We start from the raw sequence: 23,416 nt of genomic DNA on the forward strand, positions 1-23,416 counted from the left end.
CCAAAACACATTGCCCTACTTCTTCTGAGTACGGCGATACCACATGTGTGACACTTTTTTGCATCCTAGGTGCGTAAAGGGGCCGAAAGTCCAACGAGTACCTTTAGGCTTTACAGGGTTGCTCACAATTTAGCCCTGCCCAAAATGCCAGAACAGTAAACACACCCCACAAATGACCCCATTTCGGAAAGTAGACACCCCAAGGTATTCACTAAAGGGCATAGTGAGTCCGTGGGAGATTTTTTATTTTTTTTGACAGAAGTTAGCAGAAATGGAAACTTTATAATTATTTTTTTTTTCACAGAAAGTGTCATTTTCCGCTAACTTGTGAAAAAAAATTAAATCATACATGAACTCACCATGCCCCTCCGCGAATACTTTGGGGTGACTTCTTTCTAAAATGGGGTCATTTGGGGGGTATTTATACTATCCTGGCATTCTAGCACCTCAAGAAGCATGACAGGTGCTCAGAAAGTCAGAGCTGCTTCAAAATGCGGAAATTCACATTTTTGTACCATAGTTTGTAAATGCTATAACTTTTGCGCAAACCAATAAATATACACTTATTGGATTTTTTTTTATCAAAGACATGTAGCACAATAAATTCTGACACAAACTTGTATAGAAATGTAATTATATTTGAACAATTTAACCAGAGAAAGTTAAAAATACACTTTTTTTTAGAAAATTGCAGCCTATTTTGATTAATATCGGAAAAATGAAAAATCTTAGCAGGAATCAAATACCACCAAAAGAAAGCTGTATTTGTGAGAAGAAAAGGATGTAAAATTCATTTGGGTGGTAAGTTGTATGACCGAGCAATAAACTGTGAAAGTAGTGTAGTGCAGAATTGTAAAAGTGGCCTGGTCATTAAAGGGAGTCTGTCACCAGATTTTGACCTAATAGACCGCTTACATAGCGCTCTAGCATAGCGGTCTATGATTCTAATGGTATCTTTGATGTTTGCTTGTGAATTTCCCCAAGGCAAAAACGGACTTTTATTCATATGTAAATTAGGGCTCGCAAGTGCCCAGGGGCGGCGCTCACCTCGTTGGAGCCCAGGCTGTTCTGCCTCTTTTCGTCATATCCCCGTCCCAGCCTCTTCCTCTGCCCGCCCCGCTCTTCCTTTGCGTCCTCCTTCTCTGCAGCGAGATCCCGCGCCTGCGCTATCCATTGCTTGGCCGGGGCATGCGCACTGCGATGCCCATTGTGGGTGTCTCTGGTCCGCCTCCTCGCCGCTGTTTCTCGCCGTTGGCTGGCGCATGCGTAGTAGCTACTGCGATGCCGTGCCCACAATGGGCATCGCAGTGCGCATGCCCCGGCCAAGCAATGGATAGTGCAGGCGCGTTATCTCGCTGCAGAGAAGGAGGACGCAAAGGAAGAGCGGGGCGGGCAGAGGAAGAGGCTGGGGCGGGGATATGACGAAAAGAGGCAGAACAGCCTGGGCTCCAACGAGGTGAACGCCGCCCTGGGCACTTGCGAGCCCTAATTTACATATGAATAAAAGTCCGTTTTTGCCTTGGGGAAATTCACAAGCAAACATCAAAGGTATCATTAGAATCATAGACTGCTATGCTAGAGCGCTATGTAAGCGGTCTATTAGGTCAAAATCTGGTGACAGACTCCCTTTAAGTTTAAGCTAGGGGAGCTGAGGTGGTTAAGGATCCAGATCACCTGACCCTCTAACTTCCGATCAGCTGACTTGCAGGCCCGGAAGATTGCTGTTACTAAGAGAAGCCGCGCAGGCGCAGTTGTGCTTGCACCACGCCAGACCCTCGTGAGCAGCTTGGATCCCAATCAGGTCACGAACGCTCAGTTATTGTTTTTAATTAAGTTAATTATGCACATCACCTGGGCACTGTTGATTGTTGGAATTAGAGGAAATATGACTTATGGTCCCTTTAACCAACACTGACTTTTTGATATACATTAAATGTGTATATGAACTTTACTGGCTTTTTAATCATGTATTTTGATACTTAATTATGTTACTGATTGATTGATATGAAACATGCCATAAATATGTTATGTGTACACCCCTTTCACATCACTTTTTTCCAGAAGGAAGTGCCGCGGATTTCCTGGATTGATAGTTTTTTGAAGCCTGGATCGCTTCATCAGCCGCGGGCTCCCACCATTACAGATTAGTGCTATGCCGTTCACAGTTGCTGAATACTTGATAGATATATATATATATATATATATATATACACACACACATACCATATTTTTTGCTTTATAAGACGCTCTTCCCCCTCCCCCCAAAGTGGGGGGGAAAGGTCAATGCGTCTTATAAAGCGAACGTGCCAAGAAATATGGCCATCACATTGCAGGCTGATATCAGTGTTAATAATGTGAGGCGGTGCTCCCTAGTAGGAAGTGTGGGGCAGGCGGCGGTCATTGAAGCTAAATGCCGCCAGCAGGCATGTTTAATAGGACGGTGTGAGCGCTTAGTCTGATGTTGCTTAGCAGCACTGACGCTGTGCTGTCCTCCCTACCCTACTGTGACGCGCTCCGGCACTGCTGCCCTGTATGTTGAGCTGATTGGTGGTGAGCACAGCGGGAACTGCTGCTCCGCCGCCTCCACCAATCAGTTTAGTCAGTTGCATTACTGAACCTCTGGCACACCGAGTCAGCACTGCTTTCCCCTGGGACTACTGGGCTGTCTCCACCTGAGACTTGGTGAGTGACAGCCTGGATATAAAGAAGGGGAGCTCAAGGGCTGGCCTATTACAAATGGCTATAACCTTTCCTTATCTATATGAATACACCCATGTACTGCAGCACATGGGAGCACTCTAAGATGAGGGGGGTTATAGTCACATTTAATATAAAACACTGTCCAGGAGCTGTACTATTATTGGCCTAAGTGTTTGCATTACATGTGACTACAACCCCCCTCATCCATAGGACAACAACCACGTGGAGCAGCGCATGGGTGAATTCCTATGGATGAGGGGGGTTATAGTCACATTGAATATAGAACACTGTCCAGGGATTGTACCATAATTGACCTGTGTATATTAAATGTGACCATAACCCCCCTCATCCATAGGTATGCACCCATGCACTGCAGTACATGGGTGCATTCCTATGGATGAGGGAGGTCACTGGACAATGTTTATGTTATATGACTATAACCCCCCTCATCCATAGATATGCACCCATGTACTGAACATGTTTTAGTTGAAAATATGTTTTGGTTGAAAATATTTTTTTTTGTTATTTTCCTCCTCTAAAACCTGGAGTGTGTCTTATATTCAGGTAGGTCTTATATACACACACACTGTATTTTTCGCTTTATATCTATATCTCTATATAAATCACACCTTGCATCACATGCGTGGCACTGTTCGTATGCAATCGTTTCAATGTAGTTCTATTTCCGACTTGGCCGACATGAATATTATGATTCTGTCCTTCACACTTTGGATATGTTCTGCTGCCTTTTATACTGTATATTACTGCCTTATGTTATTAACAAAGTCTATTTTGTAGCTTTCGCATCACTGCAGACTGACTAGCTATTATTTAGTCACTTTAAATACATTTATATGAAACACGGTACAATGTGTGCATTAAGCTTCAACTACACATCGCAATACACAAGTGAGTCTTCAAAGAAGATGCTGGATCACATTAAAGGATTTGGATAATCTCCCCAAGGCCACTTATTACAGTCTCCAAGCCAACAAAGAAGCAATCAGTTGTCTTGCTTTGATAATTCTTTTTCTATTCTGTGCTCAAAATACCAAACATACTCCCTGTTCTGCACAGAAACATCAAAATGGACCTTTGTACTCCCGACATGGTGCATCAACATAAAACCTACAAGTAAAGATATACACTGATGTATATAAGCATTCCACACATCTAACTTTGAACGAGGACCTCTTAGCATCCCTGACATGTCTGTTCTCTGAAACCACCGCATTCCCCATAAGGATGCTGGAGCTTTATTTCTCTGTTATTTCTCCTGGAGGGGAATGGGAACGCCCAGTTGTCCATTTATTAATGTATTTCAAGGAGGAATAATACAGTAACGGCACTATTCAGAATTGCAAGAAAATGTGCTGCAGAATTATTTCATGAGGAGTACAATAACCTATTGAGGCTACTTTCACACTAACAGCAGGACGGATCCGTCCTGCCGCCATTTCGCCGTGCCGTCCCCATTGACTACAATGGGGACGGGGGTGAAAGTAGTACTTTTAGTCCGGCGGCCTCTCGCCGTTCACTGCCGTGCTGCGCCGAAGCTCCGCCCCCGCCCCCATTATAGTCAATGGGGACGGCGCGGCGGTCCGGCGAAATAGCGGCAGGATGGATCCGACAGAGTGAACAGCCTAAGTAGCGTAAAACAGACATGTCAGGAGAGCTGGGAGGTCATGTTGTAAACCTTTATATGTCTTTCATTTTCCTCAAAACCTTATATGTATGAGTATGTTAGGATTAATCAAATTTTGTTTATTTTAAGTTTTAACCCCTTAAGGTTTGTTTTTTTTCCCTCCACACATTCTAATAGCTGTAACCTTTTAAGTTAAATGCACACGATCAGGATTGCGTGCAGAATGTCCGCGCGGATTTGTGTGCGGAAAATCCGCACCGTAGGTCATGTACATTGAAATTCTCAATGCACACGATGCAGATTTTTTCCGCGCGGAATTTGACCTGTAAATCTATTTTATTTTTCTTGACCAGATTTCCTTCACTCACTTAGTAAAATCCGCACTGAATCCGCACCAATTGATGTGGATTGACCGCACAGATTTCCCTGCGAACACCTGCGGATTTCAGTGCGGATTCTCCGCACATGAATCCTGACCGTGTGCATGTACCCTAAACTTCCCATTCACATAGCCACAGGAGGACTTATTTTTTGTGGGACGAAATGCATTTTTTTATGGCACCATGTAATTTACCATGTTTTGTATTGGAAAACAGGAAAAATAAAAATGATCTAATGTCCTTATTCTGTGGGTCAATACGATTATGGCAATACCAAACTTGTATAGTTTTTATTTTGTTTTATTAATTAAAAAAAACAAAAAAACTTTTTTTATATTTCTGTCTACAGAGCTGTATGAGGCAGGGGCGTAACTACCATAGCGGCAGACCATGCAACTGCTATGGGGCCCAGGGCAAGAGGGGGCCCAGTTGGGATCATCCAGCCTTCTACTGGGGGTGAAAACTTTGTCTGGACTCTACCATCTAAAGCAGGGATCAGCAACCTTTGGCACTCCAGCTGTTGTGAAACTACAATTCCCAGCATGCTCCTTCCACTTGTGTGGGAGTTTAGAGAACAGCCAAGCAAGTGTGCATGATGGGAGATGTAGTTTCACAAACACCTGGAGTGCCAGAGGTTGCTGACCCCTGATCAAAAGGAACAAGTTTTAGCAAATAAGGCAAAAAAAAAAAAAAAGCCCATTGGTTTAGGCAGAAACCCTTCTGTCCTGTGTGGGGGCCGGGTTTGATCCTTGCTATGGGGCCCTTATTTCTTACCTATGTACGCCACTGGTATGAGGGCTTGTTTTTTTTGTGGGACAAAGTGTAGTTTTTATTGGTGGCATTTTTTGGGTACGTACAACTTTTTGATCACTGTTATTCCATTTTTTGGGGGACAAGGTGACTAAAAAAATGGCAAATAGTTTTTTTTGTTGTTTTTGTTTCCTTTGCGGCGTTCACTGCACAGTAAAACTATTTTAATATTTTAGTAGTTTAGACATTTTGGGGGTGAAATTTCAGGATGAACCTAAAATGCACTTTAACCTTTGCAGGTGAACTTCTTCTCTAAACTTTTGCATGAACATGAACAACTGTTCAATGTTTCATGACTTTTTGCACAACTTACTGTTCTCTAACAAGGAGCTTAACGGCAAAATTCACAACATCCATGAATCGCCCAATAATATTCCCTGTTCAATCAGAATTGGTATTTAAACAGTCCTCCTCATCATGCTGCTCACATTTTGACACCATGAGACCAGGACGACACATAACAATTGATCAACAGTACCTCGGCTCCGAGAGATTGGAAGAGTCACAGAAAGGCATAGAAGTGGACGTCTTTAGCCACATCCCAAACGGAAGACCGTTTCATTGTGAAAAATATACCTCAATAGACACCCCACTACAAAGTGTATCCTGTATGATAAATTAGAGGATAATCCACTTTAGTTTTTAAGATACTGTGGATGCAAATACACGATGGCTGAGCAGTGCCCTGCATGGAAACTATGGGGGACGCTTAGCATGGGATATGGTCACAGATTACCTCTAATCTGTCAGATAGAATGTTTCTTCTAAATTCTAGTGCATGCCCTGTTCACATTAGTTCAAAAGAATAAGGCGCTTTATATTGTTGAAAGGAATTGCCGAGATAAGATAATGACTTTACCTGCTATCTCCTCTATGGTGTTTGCACGCATGTCCAGCTGAACAGTTCCATTTATAATACAGCTCCTCAGTTCAAATAGACTATGTAGAGAGAGGGTGGCGACATATGGTTTACTCCAGCGTTCTCCTCCATCTTCTACATCCTCCTCAAACTTTAACCACCTGAAGTCACAAGCAAACAGAAGAAGAACACAGTTTACTACAAGTCTTAACTTGTCTGACTGCACAGTAACGATGGTCAATAACCATTCCACAACTGGGCCTACACTGTGCAGATACTGAACCAGCAGGGAGTACTGTGGGACTTCACTTCTAAAAACTGCACAACTGTAGGATCAATAACACAATATAATTAGATAGGCTACGTTCATAACACGGTTTGTAGATACGTTCAGCCTTCTGGCGGGGAAATGCTCCCAACTCATACAGCAAGCAAGTCCATAGACTCCATGTGTCCAACGTACACCAAATGAGTGCTCTTATGACATCGACCAGGCTGATATATTCACATTGGTGTACCTAGATTCACACTAGCGCTAAAATCTTCTGGCAGAGTTTACTGTATACGGCCTGTTTCCAGCATTAGCGCCAGGATTTGGCCAGACAAAAAATACTGCTTGCAGTGGTATTTGTCTGGCCGAATACCAACACAAATGCCGGACATAGGCCAGATCCCAGCCGGGTCCCATTATAGTCAATGGGGCATGTTGGTTGCCCGGCCTTTTCTGGCTATGCCAGATACGTAGAATTTTCCTTGGTGAGCTAGTAGCTGCAGAGGATTTCTCCAGAACTAGATGTGCCAATTTACAGAGCTCTAACATTAGTAAATGTGGGCCACTATTGAGAAAATCCTCGACAGGCTGCAACTCACATCACAGCCACTGGGTGGCCACGTGTAGCATAACAAACTCCTGTAAGAGTTTCAACCAGTCAGTTTTTTTGCAAAGCTTGCTATCTCTCTGTGCTCATTTCAAAAGATGACAAGCCAAGAGGAAAGGTAAGGAACGACACATCTGTATGGTAGATGTCAAGGGTAAAATGATCAAAGGGATTCTGAATACACAATTTAAGAACAATCCCTTTCACCCAGCCTCTGCCCTCTGTGTTCTAGAACTACTAATAACCAAGCTGCTTGTCCCACTTCTTCATAGAGCTGTACATTAGACTCTTGTCCAGGGTGACTAGCTGAGACAATCCCACCCAATCACCTTTTCATATTTCACTGTTCTCTCAAGGCCTGGAGCACTGATTACTCGTTTTCTATTTTTTAACCTGAAGTTTAGGAATTTTCCTTTTAATGAGAAAAAGAAAAAAAGTGCTAATTATTTTTGACAATTGAATTCTGCAGAGAGTTAAGCGCTCTCATTCTGGAGAAACCATTTGGAGCCTGCATATGTGTCAATGACACCGCCGTTAAATAGGAGCTAATGAAAAAGGTGTTTCTCCCTAGTGTTTACAATGGCGAATGGTGCAGTGAACGATCGCCGATATCACTTAGGCTTTAATTAGCTTACTATCATAGTGGGTGTTACATATAATAATTATCAACATGAACTGAGACAGCAACCCACTTATGCACTCGTGTCCTTACACTAAACCATATATCATATATAGTGCCAACATATTCTGCAGCGCTGTACACAGAATGCATGCAAACACCTTGTTTTTTTATCTACTGAATTTCATAAAAACTCCCAATGTAGGTAAAAAAATTATAATAATTGTACTTTATACAGATGTAGCAGAGCTAAACTTGACTCTTAACACGTGGCAAAGTGTTATCTCAGTTATCTCGTGACAAAAGCCATTGAAATCTATTGAAAACTCCGTTAACATTTTATCGCCATTTTTTCTATTTAAATAGGGTTCTCTCACTACAGCAAATTGCGTTTATTATGTAGAGGAAGTTAATACAAGGCACTTACTACTGTATTGTGATTGTCCATATTGCTTCCTTTGCTGGCTGGATTCACATTTCCATCATGTTATACATTGCTTGTTTCCATGGTTACAGTGGTGGCCGTGCTTGTGCACTATAGGAAAAAGCACTAGCCTACGGTCCCGGACACCAGAGACGCCGATGCTTTTTCCTATGGTGTGCAAGTACGACCACCTCTGACAGATTGCAGGGTGGTCGTAACCGTGGAAACAAGCAGCGTATAACGTAATGGAAAAATGAATCATGCCAGTAAAAGGAAGCAATATGGACAGTCACAATACATTAGTAAGTGGCTTGTATTAACTTTCTCTACATGATAAATGGCACTTGCTGAAGTGACACAACCCCTTTTTAAGGGGTTAACCATCAAGTTTAGCTTGGCTGCATCTGTACACTACCCAACAGGGCTCAAATTTGTGCCTTTTGGCTGAGCCCAAGACATATGACAACTCCTTATAGCAACACTGGTGTGACTTGTAGCACCACATCACCTGATCTTAATATACCTTGAGATCCCCTATGACACCCGTATGATATCTAGCAGGGCCACACTACTTCAATCTGTGGCTGTCTGAACTGGTGACATTCTATTGTTGTGACGTGTGGTACTACAGCACCTATCATTTATACTGTACTAAGTAATGCATGCTTTTTGTTTTTACAGGGTTACTTTAGGCATTACTGGTGATTGATTGGTTGGTTGAAGTGTCTTATTTCAGAAAAGCCAATGAACCTGTCGGCATGCCTTAGAGAAGTGCAGGAACATGGAGAGAGCAGAACCACACCTGCAAATGTTCCTCTTGTTCTGATTTGAAGCCTGGAACCCATTTTTGTTAGAAGAGTCCCCTAAGATGATCACAAGGTATCCCTGTGAGGGGATGACCATTTCATCGTTCCACAGCCCCTCCTCTCTGCTCCGAGTGATGGCATACGTGGTCTCCGGGACGGATGCTAGGCATGCATACACTTCAATAATTCCATCCTGCAGTGGATAGTGAATTTACCAGCGTTCTACTCCATGGAGTAATAGAAGCAGGAGGTTAGCAGGTCAGAGAACATTCATTAGGTTAGGCCCCAAGTTGCCAGGTCCACCAATAATATTCCCGATCCTCCTCCCCTGCTCAGATGTTGAGGTTGCCATTGCCCTTGTCATCTGAGAGGTTACAGGTAGCAAAGATCTCTCTGTATAGCACAGCCATCACCTGCCACCAAGTATGAAGCAGGCTCAGCTCCTGAAGCTCTGCCTCCTGGGCACATAAAAGAGCAGAACCTGGCAAAATAAAAGTTGATATTCACACTACTCCTGATAATTATAGCTTCTCTAAAGGTATATTTGTTCTGTTCTCCCCAACTCCAGTGCAGTGCTGTCAGCAGTCTACCATGATCAAAGCTGTTGACAGACTACCTTTAAAGCCTCTTTCACACGAGCGAAATGGATTGTCTCAGGATCTGTTCAGGAAAATGATTCTTTTGCACGCAAGCTGAATCAGTTCTGACTGAGACTGCGTTCACTGTTTCCATTTTTCCATCCAGACTACATATGTTTTTCACGTGAAAAAAAACTGAAGAATAACACTCAACATCTCCTAGCAACGATCAGTGGAAAAATGCTAAAGTATTCACCCCCTTGACTTTTTTTGTGTTTTGGTGCCTCACAACCTGGAATTAACAAGGATTGTTTGAGGATTTGCATCATTTAATTTACAGAACATGTCCACAACTTTGAAAATGTTTTTTTTATTTTTTATTGTGAAGCAAACAACAAATAGGACAAAATAACAGAACAGGTCAATGTGCAGAACTATTCACCCCCCTAAAGTCAATACTTTGTAGAGCCACCTTTTGCAGCAATCACAACTCCAAGTCGCTTTGGATAAGTCTCTATGAGCTTGCCACATCTTACCACTGGGATTTTTGCCCATTCCTCCTTGCAAAACTGATCCAGCTCCTTAAAGGGGTTGTCCAGGACCAAATGTTTAAAAAAAAAAAAAAAACATGTTTACTCACAATGTACATCTAAATAAAGGTGCCTCCATATATTTTCAGCTATTTCCGCCACTTCTATGTGGCTCCAACGGTCCCCCACTCATTGTTTATTTATCTGTTTATCTTTCCCTGACTTCCGGCTGCACTGCCCTGTGGGTCCTGGGGCAGCGCAGCATCAGGTGGTTACAGCTGTCTCTCTGCTCCGCTGTAACTACACCCCCTCATCAATATTCACCTCCATTCATTCTGAAGCTCCCCACTCTGGAGGGGCAGGGCTTAGCAGGATGTCAAGGGGCGTGGCTTAGTGGGTTGTCAAGGGGCGGGGCTAGCGGGATGTCGGCCAGCCGATGTAACTCCGCCCCTCATCAATATTCACCTCCATTCATTCACTGGCAGTGACGTCACCGGGCTCCCTGAGCAGCGGAAGAGGAAGCTTTGCTTGCCTTCAAGGGACTCGGTACGTCACTGAGGAGAAGAAACCAGTAACTTCTGGCTATGAATTTCAAAGATGAAAACGGGGCTGCAGAAATCTGTGCCAAAGGTACTACCTGCTTGTATGTAATGTGTATGCCACACTTGTACTATTAGAGCAATGTCCCCAATCCCGGACAACCCCTTTAAAGTTGGATGGTTTGCGCTTGTGAACAGCAATCTTTAAGTCTGACCACAGATTTTCTATTGGATTGAGATCTGGGCTTTGACTAGGCCATTCTAACACATTTACATGTTTCGCCTTAAACCACTCGTGTTGCTTTAGCAGTGTGTTTGGGGTCATTGTCCTGCTGGAAGGTGAACCTCCGTCCGAGCCTCAAATCACGCACAGAGTGTACAGGTTTTGCTCAAGAATATCCCTGTATTTAGCACCATCCATCTTTCCCTCAACTCTGACCAGTTTCCCAGTACCAATCCCCCCAGCATGATGCTGCCACCACCATGTCTCACTGTGGGGATGGTGTTCTTTGGGTGATGTGTTGGGTTTGTGCCAGACATAGCGTTCTCTTTGATGGCCGAAAAATGCAATTTTAGTCTCATCAGACCAGAGCACCTTCCTCCATACATTTTGGGAGTCTCCCACATGCCTTTTCGCAAACTCACAATGTGCCTTTTTGTTTTTAGCTGAAATAATGTCTTTCTTCTGGCTACTCTGCCATAAAGTCCAACTCTATGGAGCGTACGGCTTATTGTCGTCCTATGTACAGATACTCCAGTCTCTGCTGTGGAACTCTGCACCTCCTCCAGGGTTACCTTAGGTCCCTTACTTGTTTGGAGAGTTCCTTGGTCTTTATGGCAGTGTTTGGTTAGTGATGCCTCTTGCTTAGATGTTGCAGCCTCTGGGGCCTTTCAAAAAATGTGTGTATATGTAATAATGACAGATCATGTGACACTTAGATTGCACACAGGTGGACATCATTTCACTAATTATGTGACTTATGAAGGTAATTGGTTGCACCAGAGCTTTTTATGGGCTTCCTAACAAAGGGGATGAATACATACGCACATGCCAATTTTCTGTTTTCTATTTCTAAACAATAGTTTTATTTATATATTTTTCTCATTTCACTTCACCAACTTAGACTATTGTGTTCTGATCCATCACATAAAATTCAGATTAACAAAACATTGAACTTAAGGCTGTAATGTAACAAAATACAAAAAAAGTCAAAGGGGGTGAATACTTTTGCAAGGCACTGTAGTCTCATGTGATCACCATATGTCTTGCCAAATGATAACCTCGGTTATGCCTGTATACATGACATTATTATATCATCTAATTTATTATTTATTCACGTGATAGTTTCTCTGAACATTATTTATTTTTTACCTTGCTGTCTCTTTCCATTCAGCATCCTCACCATCTTTAACACAGATTTCGTCCAACTCTGTGAACAGCTCATGGGGAACATGTTCTTCATCCTCTTCTGTTCCAAGGATGAACTGCACTCTCTGGGACGGTGTGTCTACATTAAAGACAAGCAGACACTTATGTGTATCCGTTATTTGTACTGTGCCAACAACATACACCAAGGGCGTAAGACTGGTTTCTGGCTGCAAACCCCATACATGTCCTCGCTGATCCATTTTGTACACATCTAGATAGATTAGCACTAAAATCTTTGGCAGGCTGTTTCCGGCAAAGGGACAGCCTGCCAGAGTTCATCGTATCGGCATAGCCAGATATTACCATTGCCCGCCGGATCCCATTGACTAGAATTGGACCCAGCAGGGATCCGGCAATAGTGCCAGGGCTAAAACCAGTATTTGTCCACTAAAGGACTAATGCCTGAAACAGGCACTGGGGCCTGGCGGTGCTCCAGCCCTTTCCAGATATGATGGACTCCATCCAGCAGGCTGTTCCAGCAGAAGAAGAGGATTTTACCGCTAGTGTTTAACTAGCCATAGCCCTGTGGAATATGGTAATGCAGTAGATTACCTGTAGTCTCTGAGAGCAGGAGGTAAGCAGTGCTAGCCGGAGGAAGCCAACATACTAAGGCTTCATTCACACGTCGGCAAATTCCGTTCCGAATTTTGCAGAACGGAATTGCGGACCGATTAATTTCTATGGGGGAGCACGATGTGCTGCCCGGACACGGAATTTGCGGATCCGCACTTCCGTTCCGCCAAAAAATAGAACATGTCCTATTCTTGTCTGCAATTGCGGCCAAGAACAGGCATATTCTATTAGTGTCGGCAATGTGAGGTCCGCAAAATGCGGAACGCACATTGCCGCTGTCCGTGTTTTGCGGATCTGTGGATCCGCAAAACACGTTGCGCACGTGTGAATGGAGCCTAATGCCTTGCAAGGCAGCAACACATTCATTACATGATGTAAATCTGTATTCGCTGGGTCAAATTACTAAAATAATGGTCTTGTCTTTCTTTAGGATATCGGATATGCAAAGCTGTATCTCTAGACACTGATTGGATTGGGAGTTATGATGTTTAAAGATAACAGCACCTGATCCACAGACATGAGATATCCAGTACAAGTATAGTCCCATTTGACGAGTTGTGATGTACCCCCACCGATCTGATATTGATGACCTATCCGGGTATCAAAATCAGAATCCCAGAAGACCCCTTTAAAACATAAGTAAACTCATTGGGTTGCTAAATTAAAAGAGTGAGTGGACACTTCACTATTCAGGAATTAAATGAATACCGTGTACATTTAGTGGGCATATTGTTCAACTGGTCAAGACCTACTGTAAGCAGGCCTTGAAGCAAGACGACTACATACCATGAGCCAGTGACTCATCGTGGCCTTCCTCTTGTATAACTCCCTTCATGCGGTCTCGTTTTCTGTGCTTCTGTCCATGTGTCCGATGATGTCTATGGCTTTGCCGACCCAGTGGCATCCGAACTCCAACATACAACGTTCTGTGTCCTGGAACCGGAATATGAGATAACATTTAATAAACTGTTATTATGCAGGTATTCTCATTCATGCGATACCAACTGCTAGTGGAATAGAGACTCTTTAGCACATGCAAATGCAATAATTGGACAGGTAATCAGGCCAATTATCGGGGATAAGGATAAGTCATCGACACTGAACTCCTTTAAAGGGGTTTCCCAATCTCACTGTTTCCAAGGCAAGACGGGACTAAGCGCCAGTCCCCCAGGTGGCCAGGCTTACGGATAGAGCCGAGCAGACTGGTGCTTCATTGTTACTGCAACTCCCATCGTAGTGAATAGAAGCTACGCAAACAGAGTAGCAGAAGAAGCTACACTAATTCTGTAGAACAAGCTCTGCTGCTCCGCTATTTCCAAAACTCCCACTGTAGTGAATGGAAGCTACGCAAAGTTTTGGAAGCAGCGCACCTTGTTGTGCTACGCTGTTTGCTTACCTCTCTTTCACTACAGTGGGAGTTACGGAAACAGCGGGGTGCCGGTCCGCTCATCTCTTTCCACAAGGCCGCTGCTTAGTCCCACCACACCGTGGAAACAGCAAAATGGGACAACCCCTTTGATTGCATCCATAAATTTGATTTTCTTATTTTATTTAAAAAAAAAGTTCAGTGACTCCTACCATCAGATTGAATCAACCAATAAATTCAACTCAAGAGAAAAATCTTGGCACGTACTGTATGTTGAATTTGTAGTTAAGAAAAAAAAAAAGGTGAAAGCAGACAGCAACCATCGATTCCACCAACCCTGGGGTCATTTGCTACTGTTCAATGTCACTTAATAAACTTGGCATGAATACATTTTCTATCCTTAGTGAAACAACAGGAGACAGAAGAAGACAGAGAACGTACAAAGGAAAGGAAGGACAGAATGCACAGAGCTGTCAGAAACAGAGCATTATCCATCTGCTCAAAAACGGCGAGTGGAGCTTCTCAAGGTTAATTGTTTTTTAAGTTGTTTTTATATTGGAAGCTGTTGTGACACAACATTAGGTAATGGCAGTAAATCCAGAGCCGGATGTTTGTCCTGGCAAAAGGGATTTTTCCAAAACAGCTAAATGAATAAATTGCAAATTAGGTATTAGGCTGAGCTGCAACAGACTTTGATACTGGTGATAGCGACAACCGTACATAATCAGAGCTAAAGTCCATAGAAATATATCGCGTCACAGTGCATTCAGTGCTTGCATATTTCATGTACTAGTCAGGCAACTAATCATCAACATGAAGAACCTAGACATGGAAGTCAAGAGCAGTCAGCACCAAAAGCTGTCCCACAAAAGTGGCTGGATGGTCAAAATGGCAAACAAAAATAGGTTATGACCTATTTTCTATACCTTATAGGGAATTCTGAAGAGAGCGAGGTCCATTTTAGTATCATCATTTATTAGCCTAAGCAGAACTGTGCAGTGCTTCATTTGTCCAGTGGTGGAACTGCAAGGAAATACAACTGCTGCTTGGTTCTTCCATAGATGGAGGCATGGTGTGATAAGCTTCTCATTTGGGGATCCTTGTAGGGACAAACCCCTTTAACCACTTAAGGACCACAGGTTTATACCCCCCTAGTGACCAGACCCTTTTTTCCAAATCGGCACTTCACAACTTTAACGGTTTATTGCTCGGTCATGCAACTTACCACCCAAATAAATTTTACCTCCTTTTCTTCTCACTAATAGAGCTTTCATTTGGTGGTATTTCATTGCTGCTGACATTTTAACTTTTTTTGTTATTAATCGAAATTTAAAGATTTTTTTGAAAAAAAATGACATTTTTCACTTTCAGTTGTAAAATTTTGAAAAAAAAACGACATCCATATATAAATTTTTCTCTAAATTTATTGTTCTACATGTCTTTGATAAAAAAAAAAATGTTTGGGTAAAAAAAAAATGGTTTGGGTAAAAGTTATAGCGTTTACAAACTATGGTACAAAAATGTGAATTTCCGCTTTTTGAAGCAGCTCTGACTTTCTGAGCACCTGTCATGTTTCCTGAGGTTCTACAATGCCCAGACAGTACAAACACCCCACAAATGACCCCATTTCGGAAAGTAGACACCCTAAGGTATTCGCTGATGGGCATAGTGAGTTCATAGAACTTTTTATTTTTTGTCACAAGTTAGCGGAAAATGATGATTTTTATTTTATTTATTTTTTTTCTTACAAAGTCTCATATTCCACTAACTTGTGACAAAAAATAAAAACTTCTATGAACTCACTATGCCCATCAGCGAATACCTTGGGGTGTCTTCTTTAAAAAATGGGGTCACTTGTGGGGTAGTTATACTGCCCTGGCATTCTAGGGGCCCAAATGTGTGGTAAGTAGTTTGAAATCAAAATGTGTAAAAAATGGCCGGTGAAATCCGAAAGGTGCTCTTTGGAATGTGGGCCCCTTTGCCCACCTAGGCTGCAAAAAAGTGTCACACATCTGGTATCTCCGTACTCAGGAGAAGTTGGGCAATGTGTTTTGGGGTGTCATTTTACATATACCCATGCTGGGTGAGATAAATATCTTGGTCAAATGCCAACTTTGTATAAAAAAAATGGGAAAAGTTGTTTTTTGCCAAGATATTTCTCTCACCCAGCATGGGTATATGTAAAATGACACCCCAAAACACATTGCCCAACTTCTCCTGAGTACGGGGATACCAGATGTGTGACACTTTTTTGCAGTCTAGGTGGGCAAAGGGGCCCACATTCCAAAGAGCACCTTTCGGATTTCACCGGTCATTTTTTACACATTTTGATTTCAAACTTCATACCACACATTTGGGCCCCTAGAATGCCAGGGCAGTATAACTACCCCACAAGTGACCCCATTTTGGAAAGAAGACACCCCAAGGTATTCGCTGATGGGCATGGCGAGTTCCTAGAATTTTTTATTTTTTGTCACAAGTTAGCGGAAAATGATGATTTTTTTCTTTTTTTTTTTTCTTACAAAGTCTCATATTCCACTAACTTGTGACAAAAAATAAAAACTTCCATGAACTCACTATGCCCATCAGCGAATACCTTGGGGTGTCTTCTTTCCAAAATGGGGTCACTTGTGGGGTAGTTATACTGCCCTGGGATTCTAGGGGCCCAAATGTGTGGTAAGTGGTTTGAAATCAAAATGTGTAAAAAATGGCCGGTGAAATCCGAAAGGTGCTCTTTGCAATGTGGGCCCCTTTGCCCACCTAGGCTGCAAAAAAGTGTCACACATCTGGTATCTCCGTACTCAGGAGAAGTTGGGCAATGTGTTTTGGGGTGTCATTTTACATATACCCATGCTGGGTGAGATAAATATCTTGGTCAAATGCCAACTTCGTATAAAAAAATGGGAAAAGTTGTCTTTTGCCAAGATATTTCTCTCACCCAGCATGGGTATATGTAAAATGACACCCCAAAACACATTGCCCAACTTCTCCTGAGTACGGAGATACCAGATGTGTGACACTTTTTTGCAGCCTAGGTGGGCAAAGGGGCCCACATTCCAAAGAGCACCTTTCGGATTTCACTGGCCATTTTTTACAGATTTTGATTTCAAACCACTTCTCACGCATTTGGCCCCTAAAATGCTAGGGCAGTATAACTACCCCACAAGTGACCCCATTTTGGAAAGAAGACACCCCAAGGTATTTCGCTGATGGGCATAGTGAGTTCATGGAAGTTTTTATTTTTTGTCACAAGTTAGTGGAATATGAGACTTTGTAAGAAAAAAAATAAAAATAAATCATCATTTTCCGCTAACTTGTGACAAAAAATAAAAAATTCTAGGAACTCGCCATGCCCCTCACGGAATACCTTGGGGTGTCTTCTTTCCAAAATGGGGTCACTTGTGGGGTAGTTATACTGCCCTGGCATTCTAGGGGCCCCCCTAATGTGTGGTAAGTAGGTAAATGACCTGTGAAATCCGAAAGGTGCTCTTTGGAATGTGGGCCCCTTTGCCCACCTAGGCTGCAAAAAAGTGTCACACATGTGGTATCGCCGTATTCAGGAGAAGTTGGGCAATGTGTTTTGGGGTGTCTTTTTACATATACTCATGCTGGGTGAGAGAAATATCTTGGCAAAAGACAACTTTTCCCATTTTTTATACAAAGTTGGCATTTGACCAAGATATTTATCTCACCCAGCATGGGTATATGTAAAATGACACCCCAAAACACATTGCCCAACTTCTCCTGAGTACGGCGATACCAGATGTGTGACACTTTTTTGCAGCCTAGATGCGCAAAGGGGCCCACATTCCTTTTATGAGGGCATTTTTAGACATTTGGATCCCAGACTTCTTCTCACGCTTTAGGGCCCCTAGAATGCCAGGGCAGTATAAATACCCCACATGTGACTCCATTTTGGAAAGAAGACACCCCAAGGTATTCAATGAGGGGCATGGCGAGTTCATCGAAATTTTTTTTTTTTGGCACAAGTTAGCGGAAATTGATATTTTTTTTTTTTTCTCACAAAGTCTCCCTTTCCGCTAACTTGGGACAAAAATTTCAATCTTTCATGGACTCAATATGCCCCTCACGGAATACCTTGGGGTGTCTTCTTTCCGAAATGGGGTCACATGTGGGGTATTTATACTGCCCTGGCATTCTAGGGGCCCTAAAGCTTGAGAAGAAGTCTGGAATATAAATGTCTAAAAAAATTTACGCATTTGGATTCCGTGAGGGGTATGGTGAGTTCATGTGAGATTTTATTTTTTGACACAAGTTAGTGGAATATGAGACTTTGTAAGAAAAAAAATAATAATTTCTGCTAACTTGGGCCAAAAAAATGTCTGAATAGAGCCTTACAGGGGGGTGATCAATGACAGGGGGGTGATCAATGAGTCTATATGGGGTGATCACCCCCCTGTCATTGATCACACCCCTATAAGGCTCCATTCAGATGTCCGTATGTGTTTTGCGGATCCGATCCATGTATCAGTGGATCCGTAAAAATCCTACGGACATCTGAATGCAGCCTTACAGGGGGGTGATCAATGACAGAGGGGTGATCAATGACAGGGGGTGATCAGGGAGTCTATATGGGGTGATCACCCCCCTGTAAGGCTCCATTCAGATGTCCGTATGTGTTTTGCGGATCCGATCCATGTATCAGTGGATCCGTAAAAATCATACGGACATCTAAATGCTGCCTTACAGGGGGGTGATCAATGACAGGGGGGTGATCAGGGAGTCTATATGGGGTGATCACCCCCCTGTCATTGATCACCCCCCTATAAGGCTCCATTCAGATGTCCGTATGTGTTTTGCGGATCCGATCCATGTATCAGTGGATCCGTAAAAATCATACGGACATCTGAATGGAGCCTTACAAGGGGGTGATCAATGACAGGGGGGTGATCAGGGAGTCTATATGGGGTGATCACCCCCCTGTAAGGCTCCATTCAGACGCCTGTATGTGTTTTGCGGATCCGATCCATGTATCAGTGGATCCGTAAAAAAACATATGGACATCTGAATGCAGCCTTACAGGGGGGTGATCAATGACAGGGGGGTGATCAATGACAGGGGGGTGATCAGGGAGTCTATATGGGGTGATCAGGGGTGATCAAGGGTGATCAAGGGTGAATAAGGGGTTAATAAGTGACAGGGGGGGGGGGGTGTAGTGTAGTGGTGCTTGGTGCAACATATTACTGAGCTACCTGTGTCCTCTGGTGGTCGATCCAAACAAAGGGGACCACCAAAGGACCAGGTAGCAGGTATATTAGACGCTGTTATCAAAACAGCGTCTAATATACCTGTTAGGGGTTAAAAAAATCACATCTCCAGCCTGCCAGCGAACGATCCACTCTCTTACCTTCCGTTCCTGTGTGCGTGCGTTCACAGGAAATCTCAGCTCACGCGAGATGACGCCAATCGGCGTTAGTGTGACCTGGGAGCGCCGCAGAGATGACACCTTTCGGCGTTAGTGTGACGGTAAGTGGTTAAAGTCTATGTCTGACAGCTCGTTCTCTGGCACCCCCTGACTTTTGTTGAACTCTCTAAGCTAATTTATGCCCAAATCAAGGTTGAACTTTGATTTTGGCATAAATCAGCTTAGGCTATTTTCACACTAGCGTTTTTTGCGGATACGTCATGGATCTGCAAAAACGCTTCTGTTACAATAATACAACCGCATGCATCCGTCATGAACGGATCCGGTAGTGTTATGTCTTCAATAGCCATGACGGATCAGTCTTGAACACCATTGAAAATCAATGGGGGATGGATCCGTTTTTCATTGTGCCAGATTGTGTCAGAGAACAGATCCGTCCCCATTGACTTACATTGTGTGCCAGGACAGATCCGTTTGGCTCCGCTTCGTCAGGCGGACAGCAAAATGCAGCGTTTTGGTGTCCGCCTCCAAAGCGGAATAGAGACTGAACGGAGGCAAACTGATGCATTCTGAGCGGATCCTTTTCCGTTCAGAAAGCATTAGGGCAAAACGGATTTGTTTTGGACCGCTTGTGAGAGCCCTTAACGCTAGTGTGAAAGTAGCCTAGAAGAAAGTTTAGCAGAGAAAGGAGGGGTGCTGGACAACAAGCAGTTAGAAATAGACTTTAAAAGTGTTTGTCCCTAGAAGGATCCCCAGGTCATGAGGTCATGTGCAGTTATACAGGGAGAGGTGAATCTATAACCCTCATCTTCTCCTTGCATCCTTTTAGCATGTCCTCCATGCCCCCTCTGCCATACTCCCTCCTCTACACTGGCTGAGTTCAGAGACAGCAGAAGGTTGGCTACCTGCCATACAGGTGGAGATAGCACGTTTAGAATCTGGGTCAGGAGTGAGAGCGGTAGATATGTGCAGCTCCAACTTTATCTAGCTGTATCATGGCTAGAATCACCAGCTAATATCTCTAGCTGTTATACAGTCTAGAGCAGCTAGTAGCAAGGACGTATCTCAAGTGCCACCCTGCAAGGATGTATCAGATGCGTCCTTGGCAACAAAAGGGTTTAAGGCTATAAGCACCTTTGCATTTGTTTTGTTTTTTATTATTTGTGTCCTAAATGCAAAATCAAGAAAATTTAATTAAAAATTCCATATCAGTTTGCGTCTGCAGAGTGTGTGTAAATGCTTCTTCTAGTTGCTGATGCTGCTCAATCAGAATTAAATCCAGGGTGCTGCTCCTGCTTCATGCGGCTCTCTCTGCCCCCCCCCCCCTCCTTCTCTTAGTGTTGAAAATAGGAGCAGGAGTTTTTCTATCACAAATGACAAAGGCTGTATTATAAATGAGGAAAGCACACACAAGCCAGTTTGCAGAAAGAAGATCCAGGATGTATTATTGGGAAGGACATCCTCACGAGAAAAGTCTAAAGCAGCAGGTTCAGTTTTTTTACTCACGCTAACTATTAAAAAACATGTACTGTATGTAAACATCATTCAAAAGGTATCTATAATCTTTCATCTACAGGCATAGCTTCCATGGAAGAAGACCACACGGCTGCTATGGGGCCCTGTGAGAAGGTGCCTGGCGCTTAGCTCCTTCTGTAAACACTGCATTTTCATGTAGCTGCCACTAGGGGGGAGCACAGTGCAAAGAGATTTTACAGCTTTCATTGCAGTTAGTAGTAACTGTATAAACTCCTATGCACTAAGCTCCCCCTATTGATGGCTTCAGCCAGACAGTTTTGTAACACACTGTATGAGGGAAGCCACAGGCCTAGATCTGTACAGGGGAGTTTTGTATGTATGCCTGCTGTGTGGTTTAAATGGTGTTCAGAATGAGCGCCATGTTTATAAAGCACCCGTTCCACTTTTTGCAATAAACAAATCAGATAACATGGGTAAGGCAGAGGGCAACTTTTTTATATTACAATTTTTTTGTAAGGGACTGTCCCACGAAAAATATTCTAGTTTTCAAACCAGCACCTGGATCTGAAAAGTTTTGCAATTGCATGAAATTAAACATTTAGTATAGCCACAAAGTTATTCAATAAAATATCTGTATAGCGCCACCTGCTGTTTGTTTCTTTTTCTTTGACCTGCTCACTGAGATGGCCGCACATGCTCAGTTTCATCCTTCAACTGCCTGCTGAGCTGTGATAGGGAGAGCTGAGACACGCCCCCTGAGCTGCAGCAGAAAAGACACTCCCCTTGAGCTGCCAGCTCAACATAAATCTAGCAGAGCAATGAATGAGGAGATCTCTGGATCCATGTGAGGTACAGGGCTGGTTCTAGCTTTGTTAGAAAGAGACTGGCATGTACTATATGAAGTCTGATTTTTATTTTTTACATTAGTCATGGGAGAACCCCTTCAATCGTAAATTTGTCAGAAATCTGGGGCACAGCATGTTGCCTGAGAGTGTTTGATGCACACCTACTGGGAAGCTGGGTGGGACAGGGTGGCCCATACTAAGTTTTGCTAAGGAGTCCTATGAGATCAGTGGACCCCCCTGTTTTATTCCTTTTATAATGCAGATGTAACCAGTTGGTAGCTACTGGTCAATGGTTACTGCCACCCCACCCAGAAATCTAAAACACCCCCTCTCTTAAAAGTAACTTCCATTTATACATGCCTACATACATTACCAGAGATGGCCACAAAAGGGATATACCCTTTATAGCGTGAGCCAGCTAAAATTGTCCCCAAATTCCTCCTAACCAATATGGCAACTAAACTACTTCCACTCAAGTCCCATTTAAGCTACTCACCAGTGGGCATTTCTGACTGAAGCACTGCCTATGGTAAGCTAATGGTCAACCACTGGCGATAGCCATAGCCCCGGATCTACGCTGTACAATGAGGAGCTGAGTGTGAGTGTACATTTTAGAGAACATCTGTGTAGAAAAGCTCTTTCAATGAAATCCCTTCCTTCCTATCCTCTGGCTTTCAAATGGCGAAATGGGGAATTTTAAATGCTGCTCTGCGTGAATTACTACTGCGGGAAAAGAACGGATGAAAATAATTTTTAATAAAGCTTTAACAATCAGCGAGACAACGCATCTAAAAGATCAGGGTAATATTTGCTGTGCACTTAAATGGAGAAAAACTGCGGAGAGCGGAAATACCAATTCCATTTAATATCCTGCCGTAAATAAAGAAATGTGAATAAAAACCTCTTAGCAATAAAATGCTTGTTGAAAGCACGGTTCTGCAGGAAATGACCCAATGTTCATCTCGCTAACGCTTCTCTTCTGCGTAGGGTTTTAAAATAGAGATGAATAATGATCTGTCAGTAGGACTGGCATAAAGATGTGTAATTGATATATTCTCGGCGCAATGCGTAGCCTTCCATCTCCTTGACAGTACTGGATATATGAAAATGTTTACGTAACAGGCCATTCTTTCCACGGAGGTGGTTATTATTATAGACAAGAGTCAATTCAATGGCTTTGAGCGCTGGAAAATCGTGCATTAACGATCCCATTAGTTCTACAATGCGTGGGTGTAAGACACACTCAACGTCACGTGGACCCCAAAGTAATAACATGTCAAGTACATGGGACTCCATATATACACCGGGATAGAAGCAATGCTTAGAGGCCATGAACACTTTCAGGGGCGAATTTTAATTTTTTATTATTATTATTATTGCAATCTACTCTTACTGGGCTACACATCATTTTTTCAATTGGTCTTTATTAAAAATTTTCACCCCTTTTCTCTATACAGACGTCAGTCTCTGTTAACCTTTTCAGGACCTCCACTGTACAAGTCTGGTCTTTAAAGATGGCGCTCACTCATAACTGCCGGGTTTTTGCTGTTACAAAGCAGAGGCCTGGAGGTAA

At 43.0% G+C, this 23,416-nt stretch overlaps 1 protein-coding gene across 1 annotated transcript in view; it reads right to left on the reverse strand.

Moving 5' to 3' along the window:
- Positions 1-23,416, reverse strand: part of LOC120996158 (electroneutral sodium bicarbonate exchanger 1) — a 247,924-nt gene that overhangs the window by 103,077 nt on the left and 121,431 nt on the right. The window contains exons 3-5 of the mRNA XM_040425910.1: positions 13,557-13,703; positions 12,141-12,276; positions 6,395-6,555 (exon numbers count right to left, since the gene is read on the reverse strand). Of these exons, the coding sequence (XP_040281844.1) occupies positions 6,395-6,555; positions 12,141-12,276; positions 13,557-13,703 (444 nt within the window). The remainder of the gene's footprint in view (positions 1-6,394; positions 6,556-12,140; positions 12,277-13,556; positions 13,704-23,416) is intronic.

This window comes from Bufo bufo, chromosome 3, assembly GCF_905171765.1.
Source record: "Bufo bufo chromosome 3, aBufBuf1.1, whole genome shotgun sequence".
Lineage (NCBI taxonomy): Eukaryota > Metazoa > Chordata > Amphibia > Anura > Bufonidae > Bufo > Bufo bufo.